General features: G+C 46.7%; 9 protein-coding genes across 9 annotated transcripts, besides 3 other annotated features; 6 read left to right on the top strand and 3 right to left on the bottom strand.

Annotated features, from left to right (window-relative positions):
• Positions 1-303: 303 nt before the first annotated feature.
• Positions 304-3,423, bottom strand: TSTA_119980 (DNA damage and replication checkpoint protein Rfx1, putative). The gene is made up of 4 exons (XM_002482189.1): positions 3,391-3,423; positions 2,643-3,333; positions 2,265-2,585; positions 304-2,203 (listed from the first exon to the last, which is right to left on the bottom strand). Exons 1-4 carry the CDS (start codon positions 3,392-3,394, stop codon positions 634-636), a joined length of 2,586 nt encoding a protein of 861 aa, XP_002482234.1. The 5' UTR covers positions 3,395-3,423; the 3' UTR covers positions 304-633.
• Positions 3,424-4,039: 616 nt separating this feature from the next.
• TSTA_119970 (succinyl-CoA synthetase alpha subunit, putative) lies at positions 4,040-5,718 on the bottom strand. Its single transcript, XM_002482188.1, has 7 exons — positions 5,428-5,718; positions 5,336-5,364; positions 5,151-5,277; positions 5,038-5,100; positions 4,956-4,981; positions 4,814-4,896; positions 4,040-4,736 (listed from the first exon to the last, which is right to left on the bottom strand). The coding sequence occupies exons 1-7, from the start codon at positions 5,589-5,591 to the stop codon at positions 4,236-4,238; spliced, it is 993 nt and encodes a 330-aa protein (XP_002482233.1). The 5' UTR covers positions 5,592-5,718; the 3' UTR covers positions 4,040-4,235.
• A 196-nt stretch (positions 5,719-5,914) lies between these two features.
• Positions 5,915-7,921, top strand: TSTA_119960 (histone acetyltransferase, putative). The gene is made up of 2 exons (XM_002482187.1): positions 5,915-6,288; positions 6,344-7,921. The coding sequence occupies exons 1-2, from the start codon at positions 5,991-5,993 to the stop codon at positions 7,756-7,758; spliced, it is 1,713 nt and encodes a 570-aa protein (XP_002482232.1). The 5' UTR covers positions 5,915-5,990; the 3' UTR covers positions 7,759-7,921.
• Positions 7,922-8,091: 170 nt separating this feature from the next.
• On the top strand, positions 8,092-9,067 carry TSTA_119950 (uncharacterized protein). The gene is made up of 4 exons (XM_002482186.1): positions 8,092-8,324; positions 8,385-8,442; positions 8,526-8,618; positions 8,695-9,067. The coding sequence occupies exons 1-4, from the start codon at positions 8,287-8,289 to the stop codon at positions 8,770-8,772; spliced, it is 267 nt and encodes an 88-aa protein (XP_002482231.1). The 5' UTR covers positions 8,092-8,286; the 3' UTR covers positions 8,773-9,067.
• A 154-nt stretch (positions 9,068-9,221) lies between these two features.
• Positions 9,222-10,195, bottom strand: TSTA_119940 (5-proFAR isomerase His6, putative; the record flags this gene model as incomplete). Its single annotated transcript, XM_002482185.1, has 3 exons — positions 9,222-9,505; positions 9,582-9,768; positions 9,896-10,195. The coding sequence occupies 3 exons, from the start codon at positions 10,193-10,195 to the stop codon at positions 9,222-9,224; spliced, it is 771 nt and encodes a 256-aa protein (XP_002482230.1).
• Positions 10,196-10,375: 180 nt separating this feature from the next.
• TSTA_119930 (uncharacterized protein) lies at positions 10,376-11,853 on the top strand. Its single transcript, XM_002482184.1, has 2 exons — positions 10,376-10,749; positions 10,810-11,853. Exons 1-2 carry the CDS (start codon positions 10,384-10,386, stop codon positions 11,332-11,334), a joined length of 891 nt encoding a protein of 296 aa, XP_002482229.1. The 5' UTR covers positions 10,376-10,383; the 3' UTR covers positions 11,335-11,853.
• A 2,223-nt stretch (positions 11,854-14,076) lies between these two features.
• Positions 14,077-14,119: a microsatellite.
• A 1,029-nt stretch (positions 14,120-15,148) lies between these two features.
• Positions 15,149-15,193: a sequence feature (GA-rich).
• A 511-nt stretch (positions 15,194-15,704) lies between these two features.
• Positions 15,705-18,719, top strand: TSTA_119920 (sexual development transcription factor SteA). The gene is made up of 6 exons (XM_002482183.1): positions 15,705-15,877; positions 16,011-16,137; positions 16,189-16,288; positions 16,343-17,854; positions 18,003-18,086; positions 18,154-18,719. Exons 2-6 carry the CDS (start codon positions 16,014-16,016, stop codon positions 18,410-18,412), a joined length of 2,079 nt encoding a protein of 692 aa, XP_002482228.1. The 5' UTR covers positions 15,705-15,877; positions 16,011-16,013; the 3' UTR covers positions 18,413-18,719.
• Positions 17,616-17,651: a microsatellite.
• Positions 18,720-19,006: 287 nt separating the features above from the next.
• TSTA_119910 (sucrose transporter, putative) lies at positions 19,007-21,285 on the top strand. The gene is made up of 4 exons (XM_002482182.1): positions 19,007-19,306; positions 19,372-19,411; positions 19,471-19,792; positions 19,854-21,285. The coding sequence occupies exons 1-4, from the start codon at positions 19,095-19,097 to the stop codon at positions 21,242-21,244; spliced, it is 1,965 nt and encodes a 654-aa protein (XP_002482227.1). The 5' UTR covers positions 19,007-19,094; the 3' UTR covers positions 21,245-21,285.
• A 420-nt stretch (positions 21,286-21,705) lies between these two features.
• TSTA_119900 (sodium/hydrogen exchanger 3, putative) lies at positions 21,706-24,166 on the top strand (the record flags this gene model as incomplete). The annotated part of the gene is made up of 6 exons (XM_002482181.1): positions 21,706-21,748; positions 21,831-21,863; positions 21,951-22,100; positions 22,163-22,296; positions 22,366-22,891; positions 22,944-24,166. The coding sequence occupies 6 exons, from the start codon at positions 21,706-21,708 to the stop codon at positions 24,164-24,166; spliced, it is 2,109 nt and encodes a 702-aa protein (XP_002482226.1).
• Between the last annotated feature and the right edge of the window lie 1,042 nt (positions 24,167-25,208).

The raw sequence follows: 25,208 nt of genomic DNA, 5'->3' as shown, positions 1-25,208 counted from the left end.
ATGATATGGTATTCTTTGGAAAAGCAGGGTCATCGAATGGTATTTACTATTTACAAAAATGTGTGTGAGAAGTAGGTTGGTATGAAAACTCCTCAAGACAAAGTGACAATAGTGAAGTGAGAAAGAAGTAGGGCAAGACCAAAAAGATTAAAAAAGGTCATGGGCTAGAGAAACACAGACAATCGAAATCTCTGCCTTTCTTTTCTCTCTTCATCGATTCGAATTTTAATGTTCGTACGCTCGTCATCGCTCGTCGAAGAATTTGTGGAAGGGGGGAAGGCAAATACAGGTAGTCAGTCGACATGATATGGTAATCAAAGACAAGAAATGTAGTCGAAAAGACAAAGAAAGAAAAAGGGGGGATAATGTGTTTAATGATCCAATTCGCCAAAGGCTCCCAAGACAAAACAGTAGAAAAGAAGAATGAAAAAGGACGAAGGCAGTATCAAAAAAGGTCCCGAGGGAAGCAAGAAGTAAAATAGCAAAAGAAGCCAGAACCACCCCAATTACTGTATCTCCCTTTAGTTTGAAAGGAATAACCACATAAAGGTAATCAATGCAAGACGAATACCACCCAATTAGAGAAGAAAATGGGACAGTGAATTGACTCAAATATTCGAAACACATGGTCATTCAGGCGACAACAACCACATCGCCTTCCGCATCTGTTGTATCTGTCATAATATCGTATTTGCCAACGGACATGAGCATAGAATCATCATCAAGACCGATACCACTATCGTCGTGGTTAGGTACCTGGGGACCTGAATAGCTTTCAGAAAGTAAACCCGAGTTCTTGTCATTCGTTGATCTGTTGTTGCCAGGATTTGTTGTTTTCTCCATAGAATGCTGACAATGTGCGGTGCTCATCATAGTCCCGGACTCCATGGAGGGATTGTCATTAGCGACAAAAGACTCGTTCTTGGCTGGGACGGCAATACTTCCTTGTCTAGAGATGCGTGCCTGCGAGTTTTCCAGTTGTGATGGTGCCGAGGAACTCTGCATAGAACTAGGTGTATGCTTCATAAAACCGCCTTTTTCCACTTGCCATAATAACATCTCATGGAAAAACACTTTGGTCATCCACCATGCACTGAAGCTAGGGGCACCAGCAAGCGTTAAGCGGTGCAAGACACAGTCCCATAACCTGTCGACCTTATCGACTATGCACTGTGCTGGGTGGTTGGGGAAAAGTGATGGGAGACTGAGTATGAAAGAAATCCATTTATCCGGGAAGTTGTATTCACCTCCAGTCGAGGACTCCACAGTGCTCTTCTGGTCCTGCAGATCGTCCCCTGTTTGCTGATAGAAGGACAAAACGGTAGGTGATGTCGGGTTATCCAACGGAGTCAGAAGAGCACGGACGTCATTTTTCAATATTTGTTCGGTTGCTTTCTCTGAACAAGCGGGAATGTGAGCTTTGATTATCATTTCTTTTGGATCGACAAACGTAGCAAAATCAAGCCACATTTGGTTGCGGTTATCTGGATGGCAAAGCCACGCTGCAGCAGCATTGGCAGCTTGGTTGACATCAAGCATATGCTTAAGCAGGTTGCAGAAAAGGTGCGCGGGTGCCAATCTCGACAATGACACATGGACAGGATGAGTCTTGAACGTCTCGGAGATGTGTCCTGTGAGACGTCGAGAGATAGAGCCGAAGGAATCAAGAACCGGCTGTGGTACTACCTGAGTAGTCAAAGGCGCAACGAACTCGATCATTTTTTGGTACATGAGCCAGTCGCACTCCTTGATCCAGGGTGCAAGGTTTGGGTGAATGAGAAGTTTCTGTACGGGAACCGTCAACGTCCCATGAAACGCGGAAAAGTGTCGAAACAGGTTTCTTTCTTTGCAAAACCGGAAGCTGTCAATAACGGAGATACAATGGGTCCTGTATAGAGCTGCTAAGGCATCGGCAACTTTCGTATCTGTATTTGTAGGAAGAAAGGGAGAGATGTCGGGTATTTTGAGAGAGTCATTATCGACATGTGTTGAAGTCGAGTCTGGAAATGTGAGCATTTGGCGTATCATTCTTCCACTTTGTGTTGCTATGTTTTCCAATGTAATAGTCTGGTCGATTTTAGACCGTGTCTGAGATTCACAACCGCATCCATTGACGCTCGGAGTAAGTGGAAACTTTGGTGCGAAAGAAGTGGTAGGTGAAGGAAACACAGCTGTATCGACTGGCGGTTGCGATATGCTGATACTATAAAACCCAAGTCAATTTCCATTCTCAAAATAACGTCAGAAGAAAAAACATGAGTTACCTGCGAGCTCGTATAGACGAGTTCAACCCTCTTCCATCTGTATTAATTGATTCGTTCGCAGTATTTTGATCTTGTGAGCTTTGACCGATCGATTGTTGGTGTTTTTCCTCAATGACGGTGAGATCAACATAGTGATACTTCGATTCGCCCCTCACACCAAGGCGACGAGTCTGTACATTTGGAAAGATGATTCGCACGAGTTTGCCGAAGGAAGCCGGATTGAGAACAGATACGTGTTCGCTTCCACATCTCTCTGCATAACAACAATATACACGATCCCGACGAACAGAGCCGCTGCTTTTCCGACAATTCTCCTTCAACCTGAATACAAGGATTCTTTTAGCAATAGTATGGACGTATATGAGCTCAGCAACTTACCACACCATGGCAAAAACCTGTTTCACCTTTTCAGATCTGCCGCCTGCGCCTTCATGCTTCTGGACTTCGGTAGCCATCTGCTTGAGCGTGTAACCTTCGTATTGACGTAACAGTTTTCTCAATTCGTTATCATTAGCAATGGTAGAGCTAGAACCACGTTTCCTTCGCCCGCCGGCCTCAGAATTATCATTGTCATCACCCGCGCGGTCCGGCGTCTGAGAGTCCATTCCGTTCGGGTCGTAAATGTGTCCGTAATGGCTGACAGGTATACTCGGCATCCCATGAGCATGAACCATTTCAGGCATCGAGTTTGGGATCCCGTGAAAATCCTCGGGTCGTGGCATGACAGCTCCGTGGGCTTCATGCATCGAGACATCCAAAGAACCCTGGCTGTTTGAATGGGCCATTTGTTGATTGAACCGCATCATTATTTCCTCGGGATTCGGGTTGAACACACCATGGGGTGGTGCTTGCTGAGAGGGCATAAAGGGAGAAAATCCATCGCCCATATGTTGATCCTGGGTCTGTTGTGTTGTGCTTGAATGGATGCTAGCAGTAGAGCCTCTTGATCGAGGACGACGGTGGGCTCTCGATATGGCAGTATTTGAGCGAGAGCGTAGTGGGTCTGCTGTACCGGGTCGACTAAGAGGTTGAGTATGCGACATAATCGAACCTTGAGAGTGTGCTCGATCTGCCGAGTCAAAAATTAGGAGGTGTTACATAGCGGCAAGAAGCATCAGTCACGTACTCATCGCGAAATGAGGATCCCAGTGTTCGCCTACTTCAGGAGGCATCTCCGAGACACTGAGCAGATATTAAAGAGGAGTAAGTTGGCGCAACGAGCGCGGGTAATGTAGGCGATCTCGTGGGTTGTTGTGAATCGTCACATCAACATCAACAAGCGATGACGGGTGTCATCAATGGCTGAATAATAAAGGCAAACGAACCTGGAGGAAAAAAGAACAAATAGCGGCGAACTCGAAATAACAGAGTCGCTAGATTAATTACTGAAGCCGAACTAGGCTGAATGCTGTCGTCGTCACGTTCAAGGCGTTGGAGGGTATTGAATATTGGAATATGAAGGGAGGATAAACAGAATGGGCCGTCACTCAGACAACCGAGTTAGCCCTATTGTTTTGGTTCGGTGTGTTTTCAATTTGCTTGCCTTGAGTGGCTGGAGTCACGTGCGTCGCTGCTGACGAGCCAATCACAACACGCGCTGTTCGCGACAACAATGTTTAGATATTCAGAGAGTACGTGTCTATTATAATGTAGCTACTATTTATATTATTCATGCTATTGATATAGAGCCTGTCAGAGTGGAAGATAGTTAAATGTTGAGTTCACGATCCCGAGCATAGAGTTGCTCAGAGCAAGACAAACACAATGGTCAGAAGCCTGTTGTCTCAAAACAGAGGTCTCATTAGGTAAAACGCACATCTATCGGGATATGAACTATCAAGTATCAACACACAAATGGAACAAAGTACAACCACTCATCGTATCTACCAGGACATGTAAATCTTTCAGCTCCAACTCGTAATGATTGTAGACGAAAAGGACGGCACAATGTCCTCAAACCATAGCACCACTTTAAAGTAGATCACGTCTCACAAACTCGTCCCGAAGAGCCTTACCAAGGTGAGCAGGGCTTCGCTCAACGATAACGCCGGCAGCTTCGAGAGCAGAGATCTTGGAGTCGGCACCACCTTTACCACCGCTGACAATAGCACCAGCGTGACCCATTCGGCGGCCAGGAGGAGCACTGATACCGGCAATGAAGCTCACAGTAGGCTTGTTCTGCTTGTTCTCTGATTTCAGGAACTCAGCAGCATCCTCCTCAGCGCTACCACCGATTTCACCAATCATGATAATACCATCGGTCTCCTCATCTTCGAGGAAGACCCTCAGGCAGTCAATGAAGTTTGTTCCGGAGAAGGGGTCACCGCCAATACCAACGACGAGAGATTGACCCAAGCCAGCATGAGTGGTCTGGTTGACAGCTTCGTAGGTCAAAGTACCGGAACGAGAGACGATACCAATACGTCCGCGCTTGTGAATGAAACCAGGCATGATACCGATTTTGCATTGACCCTATTCCAATTACCAAAATCAGTCAGATATTCAACCTCGGAGTGCAATCCTATCGGGTTATGAGAAGTGAAACGTACAGGAGCAATGATACCGGGACAGTTGGGGCCGACCAGTCGTGTCTTGTTTTGGGTCTTCAAGATATCGGTGATGCGCACCATGTCTAGAAGTCGATATCAGATTAGTCTTCGGTATGATGTAAACGTAGGCAAGATCACATACCATGTTGAGGAATACCCTCAGTAATGCTATAGAGCTGGTCAGTCGGAGCCAATAGTATGAAAGCCAGATTCAGGGGACAAACCAAACAACGAGAGGGATTTCAGCAGCAATGGCCTCTTCGATACCCGCAGCGGCCAGCGGTGGGCTAATTCGTTGTAAGCATATCGTTCACCAAAATTGAGATATAAGACATACGGGACGAAGATGGCGGATGCAGTAGCACCAGTCTCTTTCACAGCATCGCTCACTGTAGCGAAAACAGGTCGGTCCAAATGTGTAGTTCCGGCTTTCTTGGGATTCGTTCCGCCAACAACCTTGGTGCCTTGTATATATGAGCATCATGTCATTCCATCAATTATCCGGGGGATGGGTGCAGTTACCGTATGCTATGGCTTGCTCAGCATGGAAACTAACCCACATCAAATCCCGTCAGTCCAAAGTCACACGGTTGAAGCCATCAAGCAGTACTCACGTTCCTTGTTTACCCGTAAAACCCTGGAAAATGACACGAGTCTCAGAGTTTATACGGAGGTTGCCGATTGTTGATGAATATGCTGAGCTGGCACCGATGTAGGTTCGGCGCTGCTTGGTAGCATTCTGCAGGGCAGAAAGAGTATTACGACGGAAAGCCTGCATGGCTGTAAAGGCTTATTCCTGGGGAATCCGAAGAAAAGAAAACGAAACGAAAGCAAAGAGTGGAGGTTGGTCTGGCGTCGAGAAAGAATGAACCAGGGGACTATCGCAGCTTGCTGGGATGTTGTACTTTTCGCGCTTCGGAAAGCGCCAAGGCGAGTGCTTTAACCGTCCTTCCGAACTCAAGCGGTGGCTCCCGATGCTGGTTGGGCGATTTGATAGGTCCCGCCTTGGTCAATTTTTATCTTTGAACATTGACAACGTCTTTGCGACGACAACTGCTACCCTGTCTGCTAATTAAATAGTCACTGGGACAGAATTACTTTGTTTAACCCTTTCTTTGTCATAAGTCGCTCGTCCGTCGACAACATTACTGGTCATCGCGAACACAAATTTCTCACGATGGCGACCGCCACGATGACGGTGAAGCCAGAGACTCTGGCAAAGAGGTCGAAATTGCTTCCCGAAAATGAGCGATTCCTACGCGCTTGCTCTGATGTTGCGAATGTTCTCATTCAGGAATATGAAGCTAGTCGAGATCCTATGAGGCCCAAGAAAGACATCAACCTCAACAAGCTGCGGGGTCAAATTGCCAAAAAGTATTCGCTGGCCGCGCAACCACCTCTGACTGCAATCATCGCAGCTGTCCCTGAGCATTATAAGAAATATATTCTACCCAAATTGGTTGCCAAACCTATCCGTATGTCGCCCTACAGATTGATTGACCTCGAGGAGATAGACCTAACAAGGGACAGGTACCTCGTCTGGAATCGCGGTTGTTGCAGTGATGTGCAAACCACATCGTTGTCCACACATCGCATATACTGGAAATATCTGCGTCTACTGCCCAGGTGGCCCCGACTCTGATTTCGAATACTCCACTCAATCATATACCGGCTACGAGCCGACGTCCATGAGAGCTATTCGAGCCCGGTACGATCCTTTCGAGCAGGCCCGAGGACGTGTGGACCAGTTGAAGTCGCTTGGACACAGTGTAGACAAAGTTGAATATATTATTATGGGCGGCACCTTTATGTCACTTCCGGAGGACTACCGTGATTCCTTCATATCGCAGCTTCACAATGCGCTCAGCGGCTATCAGACCGACAACGTCGACGAGGCCGTGCAAGCGGGCGAGATGAGCAATATCAAATGCGTGGGTATCACAATCGAAACCCGTCCTGATTATTGTTTGGATCAGCATTTGAGCAGTATGTTGCGATATGGATGTACTAGGCTGGAAATAGGAGTTCAGAGTCTGTATGAGGATGTTGCTCGAGATACCAACAGAGGCCACACGGTTGCTGCCGTTGCAGAGACATTCAAACTCGCAAAGGATGCTGGTTTCAAGGTGGTCAGTCACATGATGCCTGACTTGCCGAATGTTGGTATGGAGCGAGATCTTGATCAGTTTGTGGAATATTTTGAGAACCCGGCTTTCCGTACGGATGGATTGAAGATCTATCCTACGCTTGTGATCCGAGGTACAGGTCTATACGAATTATGGAGAACGGGACGCTATAAAAACTATACCCCAAACGCCCTTATTGACATAGTAGCACGAATTCTTGCGCTGGTTCCTCCATGGACCCGTATTTATCGAGTGCAGCGTGATATCCCTATGCCGCTGGTTACCTCCGGTGTCGAGAATGGAAATCTTCGTGAGCTTGCCCTGAGTCGCATGAAGGACTTTGGAACGACATGCCGGGACGTGCGAACGCGAGAAGTCGGTATCAACGAAGTCAAGAATAAGATCAGACCCTCTCAGATCGAACTTGTCAGGCGAGATTACACCGCAAATGGCGGTTGGGAAACATTCTTGGCCTACGAGGATCCCAAACAGGATATCCTCATTGGTCTTTTGCGCTTGCGCAAATGCAGTGCTACTCACACGTTCCGTCCTGAGCTCACGGGTCAACAAACAAGTCTCGTACGAGAATTGCATGTCTACGGCTCTGCTGTGCCATTGCATGGTCGAGACGCTCGCAAATTCCAGCATCGTGGATTTGGTACTCTTCTGATGGAGGAGGCTGAACGCATTGCTAGGGAAGAGCATGGTAGTAAGAAGATTAGTGTCATTTCTGGCGTTGGTGTCCGAAGCTACTATGCGCGTCTCGGATATACGCTTGATGGACCCTATATGTCGAAAATGTTGGATGATGAAGAGTAGATGCTTCGCCCAAGACTTCGGGGCCTATTGTATAGCAAATCCTAACGCAATCGCATTTCAAGGCGCTTTTGGGGCATTTCTGGGTGTTTTGTCTTGTGGCTGAACATGGCTTATCCATGTATGAAAAACTATGTTTACGATGTTAGATATGAATATAAAAGTTGTTCTCATGAGGGATGATAAAATGAAGAAATTCACACCATCCTCAAGGCTCAAATTCCCGTATACACCAATCAGATCCCATAAGTCACTGAGCTCAGTCAGTTCTGCCGATTTCTGCCGCCAACCGCCGCCATCCGCCGCCATCAACCAACCTAGAAACGGCAGCTTGACGTAGCAATCAACATCGGATTTACCTACTCAGCCATCGAACTCGCCTATTATCGCCATAGAGATTCGTTCCTGGGAATCTTTCGTTATTATCGATCCTCGATTTATCTTTCTACACACGACCACCTTATCCGGCCACTCGTTCCGTCTATCCGTGCCACTCTCATCGGAGCCTTAGGCGTAAGCATATCAATCAACATGAAGCCAATCTTCTCTGCCTTGAACGCTTGGAGCTGGTGAGCTTTACAATTCGCTCTAAATCCTACACATACTAATCCATAACTCGTGAAAAACAGTGTTGTCATTTCATTCTTCGCCGTTATCATTCTATCTATTCTCGGATCACTATACAACGTTCGTCTCCCCGCTTCTCCAACAAGTTTTCCAACAATACAACAAACCTTATGCTAATATATGGCGTTTTACAAATAATGTAGTCAAATCATCCTGCATTCACCGGATCAGAAGGTACCCCCGAAGATGGCACGGTGGTAGCCGGCTCGATTTTCACTGCCGTGATCATTTATGCTGTACGTCTTCTCGCTTTCCCCATTCGGTGATTTTTGTCCCGTCGTGACTTATTTCTGACTTATTGCTCAATTACAGGGCTTCTTCGTATTCTGCGCTTTCCAGGCATATTTGCACGTTCGAGCGAATCGGAGGGGTGTTATTTCCTTGAACTAGATTGCCTTTTTTTTTACTTCGATAGATACCATACATATGTCAATGTTTGCTTCTCTGTTATTGGCGGAAATATTTCAAAATGTGCAAGTTTCATCCGGGATACAGAGTTCTTATTTTTTAAGACTTTCCATCCGTAATGGATCTTTCTTTGATTGGCGTTGGGTGTAATTGGCGATTGTGAAGTATAGTTTATGCATGTCCTATGCTTTATATATGTTGCTCCTTGTTGTTTACATATCTACTGCGAGCTTGGTTCATCGAATCTGTATATGCCCTGGACTAGACAGGTGCATCCAAGTGTTGGGGAGTAGAACAACTTACTTAGGAACATGGCCTCTCCTAAATCGTTAGTTTAGTAGCGAGATATGCGTCTATTAGTACCTTGTGGATATTTTATATTCCAAAATGCTCTAGGCAATAGAACCGCTCATTTATATATATTACCAATACTAATGACTCTTATTCCACCCTATACATTCATCAAACGTCACACCCGATCCCCCAAATATATCCAATGCACTCCCAATAGTAAGGTCAACTTTCCCCCCACTAGTCACATGCACCTTCTCAAGATCCTGCAAATGTCTCGCTCCGCCGGCATATGTGACAGGTATCGAACACCATTCGGCAAGTTTTGAGACTAGCTCTTCGTCGACACCCTGTTGCAGACCCTCCACGTCGGCGGCGTGGATGAGGAATTCGGAGCAGTATGGTTCTAGCATTGATATTGACTCTGCTCGAATATTCAGTATCTAGGTTGGCCACACGGCGTGTGGAGAGATATAGGTATGGGAAAAGGGAGGGTGTACCTTGTGTTATTTCCATTTCCGTGATGGTCTGCCACCGGTTCATGGCGACGTACCATGTGTTATCCTTTTTGCGACAGCTGAGGTCGAGGACCAGTTTCGATGTGTCGTTTCCTAATGCTGAGAGAACTGATTTGAGTCTGTCGAGGGAGAATTTACCCTCGGGGAAGAGGAAGGATGTGATTATAACCTATTTTTCTGTCAGAATTTTTAACTCATGAGATATGGTCGATTTATGAATAGTATAGTGTATTGATCGATAGAAGAATCCATGAATATGTAGTGCCGGGCATGAGCCAAACAGACTATATCCTCACCTTCTCAGCCCCCTGCTCAATCCAATACAACGCATTCTCGTCCGTAATACCACCAGCAACCTGCAACCCACCAGGCCACGCCTTCAATGCCTCCTTAGCAGCACCCGTATTCCCAGGGCCGAGCATAACAACATGGCCGCCACGGAGGTCATGTTGTCTGTATAAATTTGCATAGTGACTTGCGGGAAGCTTCGACACATAGTTTGTCTTTAATTCACTATCCACGGTGGTCAATGTGCCGCCTACTATTTGCTTCACTTGGCCGGAGTGAAGATCAATGCAGGGTCGGAATTTTGTCATTTTCAATAATTTTTCTTTTTTGTCAAAACTCTTATACTGCGCAATTGTTGAGTTGGATTGATATGGTCGGTTCTTGATGCTTGAATTTCGTCGGCCCCGCCGTCCGATTTGGTCGTTCTTATCTTATCACACGTGACCTAGTTTTATGTTTTTTTCCCATTCGGTTTTTTTTTTGAAGCTGGACTGCTATGAACTCACGTGGACTTATTTCTTACGCAGACAATATGAAGGAAGCGGTAGTGAAAAGAAGAAAGACATCAAGATCCTCCACAGGGACAAGGGATGCGAACTCGGAAACAGAAGCAGATCACTCAAACGATCTTTTACGGAAATTTTTCGAAAGCCGGTTCCAGCCTTTAGATATGCCCACGAACCAGGCGACAACAAGTCAAATTTATGATGACGAGGATGGTGAGAATTGTGGCTCTGAAGATGACTTTGAAGGATTCTCAGACAATGAAAGCGAGAGTGAAGAGGAGGTGATGGTGGTTGAACACGTGGACGCCCGCAAAGAGGATGTGTTGCTAGATAAGCAGACCCGTAAAGCGCTTTTGGTACGTTGTACTTTTTGTTAACAAACTGCTTTGATAATAGCTGCTAATGAGAGAATGCAGTCTGCCAAAATCCCAACATCTGCAGATTTGTCAGCCAGCACCAATAATAAAAAGGACACCAAATCCAAAGAGGAGGTCGATAATGAAACGGAAAATCTACAGAATGATCTCGCACTACAACGTCTACTGAAGGAATCACATTTACTCGACTCGGACTCATCAGACCTAAATCCAACGGGTAAAAACCGCCACAAAGCTCTAGACTTACGACTGCTAGCCCTTGGGGCCAAGAAATCAATATTCGAGCAAAAGAAAATGCCCAAATCGCATCGAGAGGGTATTCAAAGCAAAGCTATAAAGACGGAGACAAATCGTCGCCGCGAAGCTCGTGAGAATGGTATCATTCTTGAGAAGCCGGTCTTCAAACAGTCAAAAAGTAGTACGAAACGAAGGGAGAGAGGGGTTGGAGCTCCGGCTGTTGGGAAGTTTTCGGGGGGAACGTTACGATTGAGTAAACATGATTTGGCGAGTATCCAGGGACCTTCTAGGAAAGCTGGGAGAGGTGGAAAGAAGAGATCTAGATAAGAGAGGTCGCCGGTGATATGGGATATCTTTGCCACCTCTATAGCGGTCACTATACTTGACACGAGCTGTCGAAGTTTACGTCGTACTACGAAAACGTGTTTGCAGTACAAACCCAACAAATGGAGCGGACCAATTTCTCCTCGCCTGTTTTCGCCACTTCAATTGTCTATATGTATGGTGTGTCTATGGCATAAACAACGTGAAGAGCTAACTTTCCGGAATCCCGGTTTGTGGGACTGCACCTTGGCCATGGCTCGATATACTTCGAGGGACTGGCTAGCATTAATAACACCAACAAAGTGGCCGAGCTATGGCCGAAGGATTGAGAGCCACGACTGCACTGTGAGGGCTTCCATAAGTGACGAGTCATGCTTAGTATTGCAACTATGACATGGCTGGAGGACTTGCGATGGAGTCAGGATAACGCCCTTCTACTCTTGGATGACACTATCGATTGAATGACGGTGTACATATCTGGCAAGACTATGTGTCCTGCTCAACATTGAACATGCGAGAATGAGCTCAATCCCGGAAGGCCTAGAACACTGAACAAAGACGAAAAAGAGCAATCTTCTAACCAACTCTAGAGATATATGCTCCATCTTAAGAAGTATCCCCTCTCTTAACACATACTCTATAAATTATGACCAATAACATTCATGTATATATCTACTAGACAGTGGGGGTAACTCTACACGTCAAACCAGCGCAGGTACAACGGTCCTAAAATTCCTAGCCCCGTTTCAGAATATGTAGAACATGGCAACATATATTATTATTGAGCGCAAAAAAACAATGCGAAAAAAAAAAAATTCATGCGTCAACCCTTCTCCGATAAATCCGGTGGAACATCCCGTGATGATGTTAATTGGTCAATGGAGCTATATCAGCAAGCATTAAACCATTACGATGGTAGCATTTCGAGCAAGCACTGCACTTTAGTAGTCTAGTGTATAGTGAGGAGTCGGAATCATTGGACCCATCTTTACTAAAGAGGTCAAGAAAAAAGCAAAACAGAGAGGGAAAAGAGAGGGAAAGGGGTCTGGCCAAAATCAGGTTCGGGGTCCATTGACTTGGTGAATCCAATTAAATTGTGACGGGCCCTGATGGGGAGGGTATGTGAACTTGTTGAAGAAGACTTTTCAAAAGAACAAAGAGATTCTCGTCAAGCGCAACGCTAGAATATCCTAGAAGCAGAATCTGAAACGCGTCAATTGAACAAACCTCGAGCACTTGAGACATTCTGAAGCGTTTCTCCGGGATCTGAATTCTGAAATCTGAGGCATGGACTTTTCCCTTTTGAAAGTTTGAAAGTTCCAAGGCCCTGCCACCTCTCTTTTTGTTTGCCGTTTTGGTATTCTTGTTCCTGATCTAGTGCAAGCCTTCAAGGCATAGAATGCCTGATTAAGAACTTATGTGTGTAAAAAAGGATCTTTGGGGGAAGTTTCCTGCCTCCGCAATTGATTCTTTTATCTATCATCCGGACATCCATGTATGTCTGTGAGCATTGAGAAAAGCAGGTACACACGTACATCCTGTCAGGGTCGTACCAATCATAACCTACTCTTTCAAGCCACGGTTCAGTAAGTGCAGTAGTCGAAGCTCGAAGCTCGAAGCTCGAAGCTCAAAGCTCATGGGAGGGCCTTTCGAATGGAGTCGAAAGTCGTCCAGTACTACCGAGTACAGTACGTTGCTGTGATCGTCTTGCTTGAGAAATCCACAATAAGCACTATGCATGCATTGCTAGCTCCCCTCGACTCCATAGACTCCATACGGAGTTTTTAGCCACGAGGTAGGCACAACTACGGAGCAGTCCGTCATCAGTGAGGCTATGGAATGAGCCGGGTTCTGGACACTAAGCTTGAACATTCGAAACCTTAGCTCAGAAACTAAACCTACGATATGCATACCTCGCTTTTCAGGCCCTGGTTTCAGAACGAGGAACGGGTAAACGTCATTTAAGGAAATGAACTATGTTCGTGGAGGGTTGTATCGGGCCTGAAGATTTTGCGCAAGTCTCTGCAGATCAGGGCTGGCTGTGTTCCTGCATTCCTCACGAGACTTCGTGCATGCTACAGACGTAGTAAGCTTGGACACATGCATGTAAGCACCAAAAAGAGGTGCGCGCGTCGCAAGAAGTCGATTGCCGTGGTAAGTAGCAACGGCAATGTTCGTCTCGGTCCCTTGGATCTGCAAAGGGTCTTCTGGAAGTATATCGGCCTCAGGCCAAGAATTGATGACGGCGGTGGATGCCTGAGTGCCTGCAAAGAACGGCATCCAACGTACTAGCATGTAGTTACGAGGCCGGCAACTTAAACTCACGGTTGCACTTCCGAAAAGAGAAACTACTGACGAATTCTCGCTTGATCTCGCTCGGATCCTTAATGCCATTGATCGTTGACTTTGTTGTTGCGGGGACGGACAGACAGACAGACAGTTTGTCTCGTGGCTTAGGTTCTGTTTTGTTTTGGTGTTGTTCTACGAGTGCTTGGTTTTCGATAGAATATGGTGGCTGACGGATGACCTTCGCAGTCAGCCAGCGATCTAGAGAGGCATCTCTAGTCAGCCTGTCAGTCTGTCAGTCTGTCTCAGATGGCCAGGCCGGCATTCTGAAACAGAAGGCGGGTGATTCAGATTGCTGACTCGCGCTAGTTTGAGAATGTGCTGCACCAATCAGCGTGCTGGGCGAGACCCCTGATCTTGCCCCACTCTGTATTTTTCGTATTCCTTTCCTCTTGCGTGTCTCTCTCTATCTCTCTCTCTCTCTGTCTCTCTGTCTCTCTCTTCTCATGAGATACACCTTCAAGAGACAAGCAACTTGATCAGGGACCAAGGGACTCAGGGACGGGTAACAGCGTGGCGAGCGTCAGAGACTTTCTATCATAGTCCCATGGTCTGATAGTCTATCGATCTAAAATGATCCCTGCTCGGATGTAAACTTTCTACTCTTCGGCTCTGTTAGCCCATATTCCACAGTCTAGAAATTTAGTAGAAGACCAGAACGGGGGCATCTATCGGTCAATCACACAGAATCGGGTAAGTCTATGTTCACTCTAAGCTCTGTTCCGCAAAGAGCAATTATATAAGCAGCATTAATCTTTAACTTTTAACTAACGGACTGCGTATACGTAGTACTATCTGATAAGTCTATCAACCGAGTTCAACGGTTTGCTATCGATGCACTCGTACGTGTATATATATAGATAGATAGATCACTTACTGCTGACAGAGCACGGATTGGATGGCAGAACCTGATCGATGTGATGAGATGCAGAGACGCTCTTTTCTATATATATAGCCAGTCATACGGCGCAGGAAACACCTCGCAGCATGATTGGCAGCAGCATTAGAATTCCATCGGTACCAATACGGTACCGGACGAGATACTGTAACGGTCTGTCCAATGTGGGGGCCCCCCGAAGCGCCGTGGTTCCCTATCCGGGAAGTACCTGCCATGCCTCAGGTACATAACTTGCACAGGCAGCTGGCTGGTTGATTAATACTCTGCCAACATTGACTCTCTAGTTAGGTTACTTGCTAGGATCAGTCTTCTTTGCATCTGGGTCTGCTCTGATCTGATCTCCCCCGCCAGAGAAGCCGTAGATAATAGATTTATCATGATAGAATAGCCTCCTTGCTATGCAGACCAAAATCTTTGAAGGGCAATTTGTAGAAATCATAGTAATATATGTCATAAGCATGATAATATCAGTATGATAATTCAATAGTCAAATATATTTTGCCTGAGTAAACAGACATAGTGCTGGCTGTTATGAACAAACCACTTGCCGCTTGGGCCGCCCCTGCACTTCCACCCTCCTCCCCCCCCCCACTCCTTCCTTCTTTCCCTTTTTCCTTCAGAGAAAGAGCAGCCTCTGATCTTCCCGTCCAGCCCAGCCTAAAATAAACAACGTCGTCTTCTTCCTTCCGCCCTTCTTTCTTCCCTCCTCTTTCAACATCGCCGTTGTTTGCCATCCTTGGCTTTATTCGCTTCGTCCCTCTGTTTCTTTCTCTTCTATATCCCTTCGTTTAGCTATCTGCTCCCAAACTCCCCCTTCCTCCTTCAGGCAACTCGCACTCAGTTCGCGAGAGAGCGTCGGAGACCCTCCAAAAACCTGTCGGGCTGGCCCGCAATCTACTGTACCATTGTATCCATCGTCTTTCTGGATCTGCAGAGGTGATCCGTTTGCTTGATCGCATTGTCTCAGAGGCTGGCTCCTCTCAACACTTGAATTTTCGTCCATCTCAAAGCGATATCGAGACGGCTGGATAGAAAAAAAAAAAAAGAAAACACTGCTATGCGACAAAACTGAACGACCAATGCTCAGAATCTTTCGACCCTATCGCCTTGCTACTGTTGTATAATCGAGCCTCGACTTGCCTTGCGGACTACCATCCATATATTATTGCTCTTTTACCGTCCGTCTTTGTCTTGTGATTCAGCGCGTTTCAACCTGCGAAGATTTGCCTTCCCAATATAGTCTCACTGTCTCTACGAAACTCGGGGCGATCCCTTGCGACGCTCAAGAAACATTAAGATAAGGTATGATACCACGCATCCGATCTCGTCTAGAGTCTGCGCACTGCGACCTCTTTGTTGTTTTGTTGGCTCGCTCGTTTCCAGACGACGATACACGAAGATGATTTGGACTGAACATTATTATTCTGCTGTGCAGGAGATGTACCCTCAACATGGTGCCGTGATGGCGCCTCCTCAGAAGCCTGAGACCTTTATGCTATCCAGTGAAGCTCAGCAAAGTCTGCCTCAAGATGCCCAAGTTGCTCTGCAGCAAGTCGATAACCGTAAGTAAACCGAATGCGTCGGCCGTATCCCAGCGCTAACTATATTTCAAGTCAAATACTTTTTGATATCAGCCCCCGTCGACTGGAGTCCCGATCAACTCATCCGACGCTTCCTCCTTCCTACGGGTGACTACATTTCTTGCGTGCTATGGTGGGTCTCTTTGGAACAGAAATATACGGGATCGTATAATTGACTTGAGTTTAGGAACAACCTTTTCCACATTTCCGGAACCGACATTGTTCGATGTCTATCGTTCCGCTTCCAGGCGTTTGGCCGTCCGGTCAAGAATTCGAAGAAGTTCGAGGAAGGAATCTTCTCTGATTTGCGCAACTTGAAATCCGGCACAGATGCGTCGCTTGAGGAGCCCAAAAGCCCGTTTCTCGACTTTCTATATAAGAACAACTGCATTCGCACACAGAAGAAACAAAAGGTTTTCTATTGGTATAGCGTTCCACACGACCGCCTGTTTTTGGACGCTTTGGAGCGCGACTTGAAAAGGGAGAAGATGGGCCAGGAAGCTACTACAGTGGCTGTGGCAGAGCCAGCTCTTTCTTTTGAGTTTGACTCATCTCAGTCGCTGTATGAACAGCTTACCAAGGCGCAACAAGCCAATTCTTCATCTTTCTCTGCCCACGCAAGTACGACATATGGCCAGTCCACTTCTCCCGTCGTTCGGTCCGTTGACGCTATGCCTCCACCGCAGATGGCCCCATCCGCCATGGCGATGCTCCCGGAGGACACTGGCAGCGCAGTTCTGTACAACCAGATGTCGATGAAACGGGAGGCAGACTACGCCCAGATGCAGTATGAGCGAGGCGCCAGTATCCCAATCAATCGCCTACACCAGCGCCATACCTCCATGCCTTCATACATGGAATATTCCCCTGCGCCGTCGTTTGTTTCATCTCAATTTGAAGACTATAGCAACCGAGGCATCTCCTTTGAACCAATTACGCCTCCTCAACAGCCTATGCTAGCCGCTGAGCCCGCATACATTGCCAACGAAGAGACTGGTCTCTACACTGCGATCCCGGACGTTGGGTCTACTGCATACCACCCCATGATGCAACTGCCGCCTTCAAACTTTTCTACTCCACTTGGCGCGACTTCTCGTCATTTCCAAGGAAACGTTTTCTCCGTTATTGAGGGGTCACCCACCTACAAGCAACGCCGGCGTCGCTCCTCCATTCCACCTGGCATTACCAATGCTATTGCTGCAGCCCAAGTATCAGGCGCGACGACACAGCCAACCAGCTACGCTGCATACAGGCCAAGCGACCTCCGGCGTTCCGTTTCAAATTCTGTAGGTCCCGTCACAGAAGCCACTGACACAAATGACCAATCTGCTTCTGGAAACCTGCAAAACGATTATACCTCGAGCGTCACATCTCAGAAAAACATGCTTCATGAAGTTTCACGTACCGGAACCCCTCTCCCTAGCCTTGAAGAAGGTGTTGAGCACTCCCATTCGATGATGCAACAACAACAACAACAACAACAACAACAACAACAAGATGAGCTAGCTGGTCTTGGAGGCCAAGATTCAATCGAGATGTCTGTTCCTCACAGTTTATTGGGTCGATCTGATCGTCCCGGCCCAGTGCGTCGCGCCCGGAGTGCCACGATGATGGAGCTAGGGCCATATCCACAGAAGTCTCATTCTTGCCCAATTCCATCTTGTGGACGCCTCTTCAAGAGATTAGAACATCTGAAACGGTAAGCTTATCCTTGCAGCCTTTTTTTTCCCTTCTTCTTCCCCCTGCAGTGACTTTCTATTTATACACAAGTGTTGTGTTTCTGCGTTTCATTGGTCGCACTTACATTTTTTAACCGCTGAGACTAATATCTGATTGGCGGCTACTAGGCACGTGAGGACCCATACACAAGAAAGGCCCTATCCTTGTCCATACTGCAACAAAGCCTTCTCCCGTTCAGACAACCTTGCACAGTAAGTCCATGCCTTTATTCTGAAGCAATCTCCTGAAGATCTGCAATACTGATTAATTTAATTTTAGACACCGCCGGACCCATGAAACTCAGCAGGACGGCCACAACTCGCAGCAACCCCTGAGTGACGAGTACTTGGAGAACGAAGAAAAAGAGTTTGGTTCGCTCGAAGAAGAGTCACCAGTCTCGGATACTCACAGTTTCGTCCACCCGAGCGTGGTTAGCATGACACCGATGTCTGCGGCCACAACCATGTCAATGGCCGCTATGTCAACAATGGTTGCCCCGCATCTGATATCTCCACAGTATTTGCAACAGCAGATATAAATAAATGAGGTCGCGTATAAAGTTCAGAACACAGCTCTCTGACTCGTGACCTCGGCGCTATATGTTTCAAGTTTTGCCAAGAGCAATGTTGGTTCGCTCTATTGGCAATTCGTAAATTCTTATTGATATAATTTTCCGTGAAATGTTTTCTTTTTTCTCTACTTAGATCCTGTTCCCCCCGGGCTGTTGGTTATGGGTTTTTTGGGCGATACTGATATGTTCCATGTACATGACTTTTGTGTGTATGTCTGTGTGTGGGTGTAAGTGCTTCGGAGTTTCTTACCATAGTGAACAAGCTATATCATTCAATTCCCTTCAATATAGAATAAATGCATTTAGTGGTCACACTGTCACAGGAGACGATACCTGTCATGTTGGCTCATAGATCAATCGCGATTCGCAGCAACAGAAATAGACCTTACCTGATTAGTGTTAGCTCTAATGAATGTATCACGTGCAACATCCAGCTGTCAACGTCACGGCAACATCCCTGTATCAACGGACTATGAGGCCATCATATACTTAAATCCAAGAAAGTATTAAATATACATTTAACAAGCTCTATGACAATTATAATTTAAACCCCCTCGGGCCTACATTTTGAGCAAACTTGACCATCTCCCTCAAACATGCTCCTAGCAGCTTCCTCTTAGCTTTGACACACACACCGACCTAACAAAAAATGTCGAACCCTGATCATCATCATCATATGACTGATGCCAATGAGAACTCTCCTCTAGTAATGTCGCCGGTAAAGCCGAGCGCTGATCTTCAGCGTCAAGGTGCTGCTATCGAGGCGGATGCGCTTGCAAGGGCTCGACGGCGGAATGAGTTGGCTGACCAGGAATCCAAGAGTACTTGGTATCTTGTTTTGCTTACTTTGAGTATAGGAGGGTGAGTATACAAATCCTCTTGTCCTATATGGGGTTGACGGATGCTGATTCGCGACCGATTCCTAGTCTGCAGGTAGTTTGGTCCGTTGAGCTTTCTAATGGGTCGGTAGGTTTATCTCGTCTATCATCTAGTTTTGCTGTGAAGTAGAGCGCTGACTTATTTAGCCATTTTTACTCTCATTGGGGATGAGTAAAGCCCTCCTGGCAATCGTATGGGTTGCGGGTCCCTTAACAGGCACCCTTGTGCAACCCTATATCGGCATCCTGAGTGACAACTGCCGCATTCCTTGGGGCAAGAGAAAACCCTTTATGATTGGAGGTGGTCTGGCTACTATCTTTTGTCTGATGATCTTGGCGTGGGTGAGAGAGATTGTTACTGGCGTTCTTGGTATATTTGGTGCAGATGCGCAGTCGAATGGTGTGAAGGTTACTACATTGGTGTTTGCTACGATTATGATGTTCTGTTTGGATTTTGCTATTAATACAGGTATGTTCCCAGGCTTTTTGGGGGGGTTAGTTGCAAATGCTGACTTGATTGCTACTATAAGTGCAAGCCGGTATTCGAGCTTTTATAGTTGATTGTGCTCCGGCGCATCAACAGGAGCCCGCGAATGCGTGGGCTAGTCGATTGACGGGTGCCGGCAACATTATAGGGTACATCCTTGGTTATATGGATTTGCCGAAAGTGTTTCCTATCTTCGGGAATACTCAATTCAAAATCCTGTGCTTGATTGCCAGTTTCTCCCTCGGTATTACGCTGTTAATCAGCTGCCTTACCATCAAAGAGCGTGATCCACGTGTTGATGGACCACCACCTCCAGTTGGTATGGGTCTGATTTCATTCTTCAAAGGTGTCTGGAAATCCATTCGCAATCTACCACCTCAAATCCGTAAAGTGTGTGAAGTCCAACTAGCGGCTTGGATTGCTTGGTTCCCCTTTTTATACTATTCAACAACTTACATCGGACAACTCTACGTGAACCCGATTTTTGAAAAACATCGTGACTTGACAGATGACGAAATCAACCGAGCATGGGAGGACGCCACGCGTATTGGATCTTTTGCACTGCTGGTGAATGCGATTGTTTCTTTTACGGCAAATATCGTTCTGCCGCTCTTGATTGTTCCGTCGTATAAACAGATACAGGTTTCGACGGATAATATCGATTTTATGCCAGTGGCCCAAGATATTGACTCCGCAGAGGAGGAGATTAGGAGATCTATTTCTGAGTTGCAAGGTCATATTGCATCTGAGCCTCTCCTATCTCACGAGGCAGTTTCAATTGAAAGCGATGAGGTTGACGATGCCAAGAAAAAAAGGTTTGATTTTGTCAAGAAACTTCGGATACCCGGGTTAACGTTGCGACGTACGTGGCTACTTTCGCTCGCGTTGCTCTCAGTTTGCATGTTCAGCACTTTTTTCATCACTACGGCACAAGCAGCTACAGTTGTTATTGGTATAGTTGGTATCTCCTGGGCTGTCACGCTATGGGCCCCGTTTGCATTGATATCCGCAGAAGTGGCACAACGTGATGCCGAGAGACGACTGAATCGTCTCCAAGCCGAATTTGATGCGTTATCTGGCCATGAGATAACTCATACCGCGGAGATCGAAAGGAATCATGAAGAAGAGGAAGAGGATGAGGACGAGGAGGAACAAGATATCGAAGCGGCAGCGACCATCCCAAAGATCGACACCGATGAAGCATCACCCACCGACCAAGCCGGAATCGTACTTGGCTTACATAATGTTGCCGTATCTTTCCCGCAGATTTTCTCCACGATGATTAGCAGTTTGATATTCAAGGCGTTGCAGAAGCCGCGCGGCGAGCCCTGGGATGATAGTGTGGGATGGGTTATGCGGTTTGGCGGATGTGCTGCTCTGGTAGCTGCTTTGCTGGCGCGGAGACTTGAGGAGAAGGGTTCTAATTCTAGATAAATTTGTATACTACTATGTACACGTCTGTATAATTTGTTTCCTCCATATCTTTTTTGAATCTAGAACTAGAAATCAGTGGCCCTTATCAAGGTGGCGAGCAGGCGGGTCCGTGCAGCTCCCTCATTGGCCGCCAGCCCAGCATGTGCCAATACGTCGCCTGGGGAAGGCCAGGTAACTAAGTTAACATCAACAACAACAAATTCTCCAGAAATATTTATCCAGTTGAGTGATCGGTCTTTTGTCGCGTACACGGACACTTCTCCTCGATTGTTCTATTCTTCTACCCAGCTCGCTAGTTTCCTTGGGGACATGTACGCAACATCTCGGCGCGGGCGTCTTCCATCTGGAGCTCGTTGATTCGACGACAACCAAAGCACAACAATATATCGCTGCAGGGGCAAGCAGCTGTACCCTATACCCGCGCGACATTGATTTGGGTATTATATATTTGAAAGGATATTATGGCGGCCAACCGTGTCTTTCATTTTGCGGGGGAATTATTGCGTATGTTTCTTGGTCAATGCGCAACTCTGGCGACATTGAGGTTATTCGGGATACGGAATTGGTTGCTAATGGACTTCTACAGGCAGGGCGACAGGAGATACGGATCCGGAAGACAGTATGTTTAATCCTTTATTTTCCTTACGAACTTCGACTTGCGCACAAGCGTCATCTTTTCCAGATAAGACTAAGACTTGAAATACAGATGCGCCGGAACCAGAGAAGAAGGAATTTTTTAGCTCATGGGCTCTTTTCATTCTGATTATGCTCCTGATCGGTGCGCTTTTTACAAGTTATATTCTTCAACAGAGGAAAATACAGGCCGTTCATGAGACGGTGTTATCTATCTTCGGCGGTGAGTGACCTGTCATTGAAAGCATTATTGGGACCTTGCATTGAGTGTCTTCGCGTGAATAGGAATGTTTGTCGGGTTGATTATACGATTAACCCCTCCGTCGCCGATTCAAGATGTCGTCACATTCGATTATCAGTTCTTTTTCAACTTGCTTTTGCCACCGATTATTTTGGCTTCGGGATATGAGTTACATCAAGTCAGTTATATGGGTCGTTTGATTGGGTCTCATGGTGCGGACTGTGTATTAACGCTTGATAATCTCTAGGCAAACTTCTTCCGCAACATTGGCACCATTTTGACATTCGCTTTCGCTGGTACTTTTATTTCTGCTATAGTGCTCGGCCTCATTCTGTATCTTTGGACGCGCATTCCGCTAGACGGGCTGAATATCAGTCTTGTCGAAGCCATCTCCGTCGGCGCAACTCTCTCCGCAACCGATCCAGTGACGATCCTTGCAATTTTCAACCTCTACAAAGTGGAACCCAAACTATATACAGTGATCTTTGGCGAGTCTATACTCAATGATGCTGTCGCTATTGTCTTGTTTGAGACTGCTCAGAAATACGCCGAAGATGATGCGGCTAAACTTACCGTGCTTAACCTTTTTGAAGCCATAGGGCTTTTCTTGTTGGTCTTCTTTGGTAGTATGCTGGTCGGAATTTGTGTTGGGATTGGGACGGCTCTGCTCCTCAAGTATACGCATGTTCGACGGTTGCCGAAAATTGAGAGCTGTCTTATCGTCTTGATTGCGTATGCCAGCTACTTCTTTTCGAACGGAGTATATCTTTCCGGTAAGCAAAGTTTCCATACCCCTTTCAGATCACACTGCTAACACTCAATCAGGAATTGTATCGCTCTTATTCTGCGGAATTACTCTCAAACATTATGCTTATTACAACATGTCCAGAAGAACACAGCTCACCACCAAATACCTATTCCAGGTGATGTCACAACTAAGTGAGAACTTCATCTTCATCTACTTAGGCCTCGATCTCTTCGTGGAATCAGAACTCCGGTTCAAACCACTTTTCATCATTGTTGCCGTCCTGGGAATCTGCTTTGCGCGATATCTTTCAGTGTTCCCGCTATCCAAGGCGGTTAATTGGTTCATTCGCTACCGCGCACGACGACGTGGAAAAGACGTGGCCGATGAACTTCCATTCTCATATCAGGCAATGCTGTTCTGGGCCGGGTTACGTGGTGCAGTCGGTGTTGCGCTGGCAGCTGGCATGTCAGGTCCTAACGCGCCTGCATTGAGAGCGACGGTCCTGGTCGTTGTCGTGCTTACAGTCATTATTTTCGGAGGCACAACCGCCCGAATGCTGGACATACTCGGGATCCGCACTGGAGTCGTTGAAGAAGTTGACTCGGACGATGAGTTCGATATCGAGGTCACTCATGGCGGAACGTACTATAAGAGAGCAAATAGTTCTGGGATCGGGTACACCCCCCGCGCCACTGATCGGACTATCCCTCTAGATACCGTCGTCGATCGACCTGGTATATCTACTACGGATAGTTATTCAACTGGCAATAACCGCCGTCCAAGTCCTCCATCCCGTTCAAGGAGTTCGGCGCGGAAGACGAAGAAATTCAGCTCTGCCGATCGTGATCAGTCCGCTACACAGGGACTTTTAGGAGTTGTCTCTGGCAATCGTAGCGAAAGCGACATTGGCAGTGATGAAGACATTACAGGCGGACACGGCGGGAAACAAGTGGCAATCGACACAGATCGGTTAGATGAATTCGACCTAGATGTCGACGCTGTCTCAGACGATGATCTCCCTCCAGCGGCACCTTCGACCTCTCGACTCCGTCGATCCCCATCCCAGCTCCAAACCCGTTCAGTCAACGCATCCACCGACGCTTCTCCTGCCAGACGCCCTACAGAGGGCAGTACAGCTACTCCTCGTGAGCCGATAACAGCTCGCAATGCGTTGCGTGAATTGTTCTCTGGTGGTCCAACGGGTGATCACGCGGAATGGTTCCGACAACTGGATGAGGACTTTATTAAGCCTACCCTTCTCCTTGATCAATCGAATCATAAAGGACCGGGGGCGGTTTGATTGATGATATACGTGTACGATTTTTTATCTCTTATTGATTCTTACTCCGACCTTTTTTTTTTTTTGCTATGCCTTGTATGCGTTTTAAAAATGATTAGGCTTCATCTTGCCTAATCTTGATGGTCGACTTGTGTTTATAGAGTTGAACTTTGGAACTTGCTTCTTATTTTTTGTGCAACTCTAACCCTTTTCCAAAAGCATGAGCATATCGAATACAATGTCTTGTGCGATCTTCAGTGATTTTTGGTATCTCATCCAATTGCAACCAGAATGTGACGTATCGAATAATGATACCCTGCCACGTACAATTATCGCCACGAGATGCGGTGTATCATTTTTCATTGTTGAGTCGCGATCGGAATAGGTGATCCGTTTTTTATTGGTAATCTATTTTTGCACCGTAGAGCCAAAAATGTATGATGACGCCCGTATTTATGGTATGCATTCGGTTACGGACGCTAGTATTCTATCTGTGACGGTAATAAAACCAGACCATCCATAGAACGCACTTGGTGTTGGACAGTACGTAATGGTAATACCAATACATACGCGCCAACAACACCTGGACAATGAGATAGTGAACGGCGTCTGGCGAGAACTCCAAAGGGAAAAAAGGGAATAAGGGAAGCAGAGGGAAAAAATGGGCAACAGAGGGACCAGCAGCCAAGCTCAGGCTCATCACAATCCATCCATCATCAATCCCGCCCATCTTCCTTTTTCCCTTTTTATCCTTCACCACCCTCCCTTCCCATCCATCTTCCATCATACTACATACGTACTCTTTTCGAAAGTACGTGATCTCCACATCGAACCGGAATTTAACACCATCTCCTACCACGTTATCGACAATAGACCTCACGGACCTCGCCCTCGCCGTTTCTGACCAGCTACTCGGTCAAGAGGAGGACACGACCAATCCTTCTAATTTTATCCATTTTACATCCAGGGCAACGCTTATACTACTCCCTGGGTTTCATAAAGACGATAAATCTGTCTTTACAAACGGCTGACCCGGCGGCGTTGGCTTCTCTTAGTCCTCTCG

This window comes from Talaromyces stipitatus, genomic scaffold (genome assembly GCF_000003125.1).
Source record: "Talaromyces stipitatus ATCC 10500 scf_1105507295555 genomic scaffold, whole genome shotgun sequence".
NCBI classification, from domain to species: Eukaryota; Fungi; Ascomycota; class Eurotiomycetes; order Eurotiales; family Trichocomaceae; genus Talaromyces; species Talaromyces stipitatus.
Note: the sequence above shows the minus strand (reverse complement) of the source record. Positions and strands in the feature narration are given on the sequence as shown.